General features: G+C 38.7%; 1 protein-coding gene across 1 annotated transcript; it reads left to right on the forward strand.

Annotated features, from left to right (window-relative positions):
- The first annotated feature begins 210 nt into the window (after positions 1 to 210).
- Positions 211 to 4,906, forward strand: phox2a (paired like homeobox 2A). The gene is made up of 3 exons (XM_041232827.1): positions 211 to 730; positions 3,311 to 3,498; positions 3,940 to 4,906. Exons 1-3 carry the CDS (start codon positions 508 to 510, stop codon positions 4,420 to 4,422), a joined length of 894 nt encoding a protein of 297 aa, XP_041088761.1. The 5' UTR covers positions 211 to 507; the 3' UTR covers positions 4,423 to 4,906.
- The last annotated feature ends 1,549 nt before the right edge of the window (positions 4,907 to 6,455 follow it).

A 6,455-nucleotide genomic window follows, 5' to 3' on the forward strand; every position in this document is an offset into this window, starting at 1 on the left:
ATGAGAAAGGGTTAATGGAGAATTAGTCATGCATGAGGGGTGGGAGTGGGCTGTCCACTGGCAATGCCCCCCAATAGACTATGAGATATTGTCATTCAAAGAGACCACCGCCTCGCCATTGTGTCCACGACTGCCAAGTTTATTATAAACACCGCCAGCAGCTCAGAAGCAGTGCACTGTCAGAGGGCTCTAGATAGCAAGAGAGTCAGAGGAAGAGATAGTGGATAACGTGAGAGAGAGAGAGAGAGCTGATAGCACCGAGTCTGAGAATACAGCACAGGACTGGAAACAGCGCATTAGTTTGAGACAATAGAAAAGAACAAATCAGGATTTAAGCAGAGTAACGAGAGAGGTAAAAAAAAAGCTTGACACCATCTTTGCATCCTTATCGGGTGCTTGAGCCCAAGCCCTTTTTTTTTTTTTTTTTTTTTTTTTTTTTTTTTGCAAAACCGTTTCTTTACTCATTCGCTTTGAAGCGCGCTCGCCAGAGTTTGCCTGCTGCCTCCCATGTACAAAATGGATTACTCTTACCTGAACACCTACGACTCGTGCATGGCAGCGATGGAAGCCTCGGCCTACGCGGACTTCAGCTCGTGTAGCCAAGCCAACACATTCCAGTACAACCCCATTCGGACCAGCTTTGGGGCCAGCCCGGGATGCCCGCCTCTGAGCACGGCCAGCTGCACGCTAGGCGCCCTAAGGGAACACCAGCCCGCCCCTTACTCCACAGGTAAAATAAACCACAAAAGGGTTAGAATACTTGCAAATATCATATATATATATATATATATATATATATATATATATATATATATATATATATATATATATATATATATATATATATATATACACACACACACACACACTAAAACTAATATTTCCCCAAAACGTTAATACTTATTGTAAGGGTAATTTTAGATATGTTAGATACAATTGCTAATATAAATCATTAACAGAATGCACTTTTTTGTTTTACCAAAGCATATTTTCACTGACCCAAATGCATGTCTTCGGGAAGTAATACAATCCAGTGTTATGAAGCTTTCAAGTTTCTGTTGTTGTTGCAGAATATTTGCAGCAAATAAACTCTGTGGCGATGTTTTCCGGTATGGTCGCGTGTCTTTTTGAGGACAGTCCAGCAGCAATGGCTTTATAGCTTGCCTAGGAAACCTAATTTTGTAAAATGCGGTTATAAAGACACAACATTTTGCGTCTAATCTGGTTACCTTCGAGGGTTTGTTTTAGTAGTCTAAGTATTCACAGCTCAACACATTAATGTATAATGCGGTTACTGCAAACCAGCCTATTGTCGAACACTATAATTTAATATTTACAGAAGTGGGCATATAATCTTTAAAATAAATAAATAAATAAATAAATAATGAAATAATGTATTTTATAAAAGTGCTGCATTTTCCAAACACGAATGTCGCTTGGTATCAAAGGGTTAACCGAGATTTCAAGGGCCGTTATCTGAAACTGTTCGGAACTATTTATGCCGTTGAGACTCACAATTTTAAGCATTATTTAAATAAGAAGATTTTAATTCATATACTACAGGCCAGTGTTACACGATTACATAATATGAAAACGGATTTTCAAAACGGATTTTCAATATTATATATACTTACAGTTCAATACGTCATCGAAGAGCTGGGTTAATATAGACCGTTATATTGAATTTACCTAACCTTATTCAGTAGTTTGTTTGATTAAAACAATTGTGTATAATTGTATGGTAAATATATTATTATTATTATTATTATTATTATTATTATTATTATTATTATTATTATTATTATTATTATTATTTAAAGTATACCACTCCCTATAATTTTTCCTCAAGACGCAATGCGGATTGACCAAGGCACTGGAGTCAACCAACTCAGAGCTGGGCGGTTTTTTTTTGTTTTTGTGTGTTCTTTTTTTTTTTGTTTTTTTTTTTTTTTTTTTTTTTTGCGTTTTTTAAAACTAAAGTAGCCTACACTTGGGACTTCAAAAAGATGAATCTGGATCTAGCTGTAACAATGAATAAAGCGCCTTTACTATCTGGAGTTACTATCATCCTATTGTCATTGAAAGGATTAGAAACTGACCTCAGCACTGATCAGGAAGAAGAAAGGACAAACCCAGAATAGGCGTATTCCAATTCATTGTTTAAAAGCGCGCTAATCCCGTTTCTGAGCAAAATCAATAACCTAATAGCACTCTTCCCTGTTCTGAACGAAATACCACCCTCACAGTGAGCGCAATTCCCCGGAGCAAGGCAATCTTTCACTGCAGTGAATATGAAAGAAATAACCCATTGCAGCTAACATCGTAGTAATATGCCACCGGCAGTATCGCCGTCACTGCCGGTATCTTTCTGTTCTGTCACTATCCTTAGACCCGGCTTTACAGTTGACAGGTACCGGGGAATGTGTTGTAAATGTGAAGGAACATACACGCAAGGAACTCTGATGACCGGGATTTTAAAGTCCATCTCTAAACTCTAGCAGTAGAAATAGAATGAACGCCCTTCAGTCATGAATGCGCAGCAGTAAGCACCCACAAACGCACTGCAAAATCCTATATTATATATAAACAAACCGTCAAGAGCCTAATCTATCGTGCGGGAGCACTTGCTCACAATGAGGACACTATTGTGCTATTGTGCTGTACTAGTATAAAACCCCTTCCTTTTTTCATTTCATAGTGTCAACTGCACGGTCCACATGGATATATATATATTATGATCTTGCTTAACATTGTCAAAGTCAATTGATTATGTAAGCAGTTCCCCAGCCGCACTGAGGTTAACGATCCTCAGCCAAATCTATGGCGATTAACAACAGCAGCATTAAGGTCATTACCTGATGGTTATAGTTATGGCTTAAGGGGTCATTGTAAACTGTCCTCATGCATAATTTCTTTAAAGCATGCCTGGGATCCTTAAATGCATGTCGATTTGTACGGTTTTGCGAATGTGGGCATGGTCAACGATACAGTACAGTAAAGGCACAGCGGCTGAACATTTTATGCTTGGGTACTGGTAGATGGAGAATGGGACGGTTAAGCCGAGTTGCCAACTGTACCAACCCAGACCCATTAATTTTAAACACAAACACCTTCAGACAAAAATCTGTCAACCTCTGTAGTATTTGGCTTTTAAAGAGCAGGGAGGCATCAAACAAACAAAACACTACGTACAAATCTACATTCTGCTAACTACTTGCTCTCCTACAGCAGCGCATGAAGAGATTGGAGTACTGTACTAAGCTGGGAGTCGATTTCATGTTATTAACTTCTTTCAATGGTTTCTCTTCAGTACCCTACAAGTTCTTCTCCGACCCCTCGGGGCTGAACGAGAAGCGGAAACAGAGGAGGATCCGAACGACTTTCACAAGCTCGCAGCTGAAGGAACTCGAGCGAGTGTTCGCGGAGACTCACTACCCCGACATTTACACTAGAGAGGAGCTGGCGCTCAAGATAGACCTCACCGAAGCCAGAGTCCAGGTGAGATCACGCTGCCAGTGAAGTAGTGTAACAGAAGGGGAGCTAAATGTAAAATAATAATAATAATAATAATAACAACAACAACAACAATATCGACCTATAGACTTGGAAGATATTGTAATGAAAAAAGGACCACGTCTGTTTTTTTTATTTTTTGTTATTTCTTAACCTCCTGTACGCTATTTGCTTGTTAATGACAACCTTCCTGACCTGACAATGTTTTAAAGCTTCTGTACGTTTTATTCCACCAACCCCCTGGAAAAAGTGTACATATTGTGCAATATGCTACAAAAACAGACATTCTGTTTCTTGAAAGCAAGTTAGAATGGTTGCTAAACAGACTATTAACACTGTACCTTAAAAATTGTGAAGCAATTTTCAAAGGCAGTAATTGGTTATTATGAGTACTGTCACTCATGGAAAGCCATCATATTTCCCCAGGTTTGGTTCCAGAACAGACGTGCCAAGTTCCGCAAGCAGGAGCGTGCTGCCAACTCCAAGGGGGGCAGTAACGGCAACAGCAGCAGTGGGAATTCAGGCGCCAAGAAGGGAGACCCTAGGTCCTCGTCGGAGGATGACGAATCAAAAGAGTCGACATGCAGTCCAACACCAGACAGTACCGCCTCCCTCCCTGGCTCTGGGAACATGGGCAGCCCTGGGAGCAGCCTGAGCCCCAGCCCAGTGTCCGTGTCTACAGGTGCAGCAGGCTATGGGAATGGCCCTTCCTGTGTGCCCCAGGCTCTGAAAGCCCCTGCCTGGTCTAGTATGGGAACCTCAAGTGGTGGTGGTCTCAACCCCAGTGGAGTCCCAGGCTCTGAGCTGTTGAAGGCCTGGCAGCCCGCAGACAGCATGGTGGGACCCTTCGCTGGAGTGCTCTCCAGCTTCCACCGAAAACCTAACGCCCTCAAGACGAACCTATTCTAGAAACATACCAATGGACTACTCTCCAACCAGACTCCTTCTGCTTCATTCACCTGGAGTCCCTGGTTTGTAGGAGGGAGAGAATGGGGTGGAGAAGAGTAAAATGCTTTCACCTCCCCCCAGTATTTAATGCCACAAAATTTAAGGCTGCTGTTCGAGAAAAGCCTTTGACAATTCTAGAACCAAACTCTTCTTTTATTTTACAGTATTAGGATACAGTATCAGAGCTTCAGAGGAAACAGAGGGGTGTACTTTTATATAATACCATTCAGTATTCTATAAGACAGGGTTCCCAGTGTGCTTTACAGGGCCCATTATCTTGTAAGAAAATTGAAACACAGCTGAACTAATGTTTAAACTCCCTCCAGTTACTGTAAACAGCAGCACAGCTAACTTTTTATAAAGAACAAATAACCATTTGGGGGCAATCTATAGACTATAGCTCCTGAAAAAACTAATTAATTTTAACTTAATACAATAAATAAATTATACGTGACCAAAACCTAATAATAATAATAATAATAATAATAATAATAATAATATAATAACAATAATAACAATAATAATTTATTGAACAAAAAAAGGCTTTTATTTATGGTCATATTTGTTTTAAGTTAGTAATAAATATTGTAATTTAATATTATTTGTAAATATTATATAAATATTAGGTAGTGTAGTTTTTTTGTTGAGTAATAACTATTCAGACATTCCAAAGAGAAGTTGTTTAAGCTTGTATCTTGTAATGACAAGCCAGTGATAGCCTTTCATCTGCCTTCCTTCCTCCGTCCTTAGGTAGTGAAGCCCACAGCTCACAAGCCTTGTTACAGACTGATTGACCACACATAGAAACAACAGCTATATGGCAAAACATATATATACCATAAGTATTAATCTTTTACTATGCGCACCACATACTGTTGGATACATTGAAATACCATAGTGATCCAACTGCATGTATTTTTGGAAATCTGGCATCAACTTTCAGAGTTTTAAATGTGTTTTCAGGGCTTCGTGGTTCAGTTTCCCTCCCCCAATCGTTCTTAATTTTTAACCAGATTGCCAACAGCGTTGTCCTTTTTTATTTCAGGATTTTTTATGTTTTAAATTTATATGTGCCAACCCAAGCACTATGTTTTCAAAGTGTAGCAGATGCAACCATGCAGGCTCTCAATGGAGACTGGATTTCTATTGCAAGCAAAACATCCACTATCCTTGGTTCTATCCAAAGAACTGATTCAGGTTAGCATTTGACGCAAGATGGCTATTGGCTGTATCTGTGTGTGTTTGTTTGTGAAGTGGCAAAGACTACAATGGATGGAAGACTTTGAAAACTCTGTACAGCTGCTAATAATAATAAAAACCAATGATTTAAACAGAACGTATTTGCTTAAACACTGTATATTTTTTCTAATGTGTGATAACTGTTATGTTATAATAAAATACTACACCAAGATTTTTGATTGGTCTTTGTTTTGCCAAACATATGCATACCACCACTCTTCCATTTGAACATTATAAAAGCAAGAAAGAAAAACATTGAATTGGCCTCTTGCAGAACTGTGTGCATTTCTATGTGCTTTGCTTTCCATTGGGTGTTACTGTTTACTGAAATTTAAGAGCTGATTTCTTTGGGTCTCAATTATAAATAGTTCACCTTGCCAGTCGAAAGAGGATAGTGAAACAAATTGTGCCAGTATGGTTGGTGATACGCAAAATAAAGAAAGTAATTACACTATGTAACACAATTTTTGTTCCTGGGTAGTAAGTGTTATTTCCTAATTGCTTATGCCTCAAAAGTATAGAAAATGGCTAGTATTCCCCACAAACTTTGCTTTTGTGACCAGGACAGTGATATTTTGAGATTTACCTATTTCCAATGAGAAAACGGGCGAATTTGAGTCTTTTCGTTCACATAAAGTCAGAAAAAAACAACATATGAATCCAAATTAACATGTATTTATACTAAAGTAATACAAAAATGACTACAAAAGATTTAGAAGTGAGTAGTTTTTCGAGATTTACGATTCTACTGTAAA

Source organism: Polyodon spathula, chromosome 30 (genome assembly GCF_017654505.1).
Source record: "Polyodon spathula isolate WHYD16114869_AA chromosome 30, ASM1765450v1, whole genome shotgun sequence".
Lineage (NCBI taxonomy): Eukaryota > Metazoa > Chordata > Actinopteri > Acipenseriformes > Polyodontidae > Polyodon > Polyodon spathula.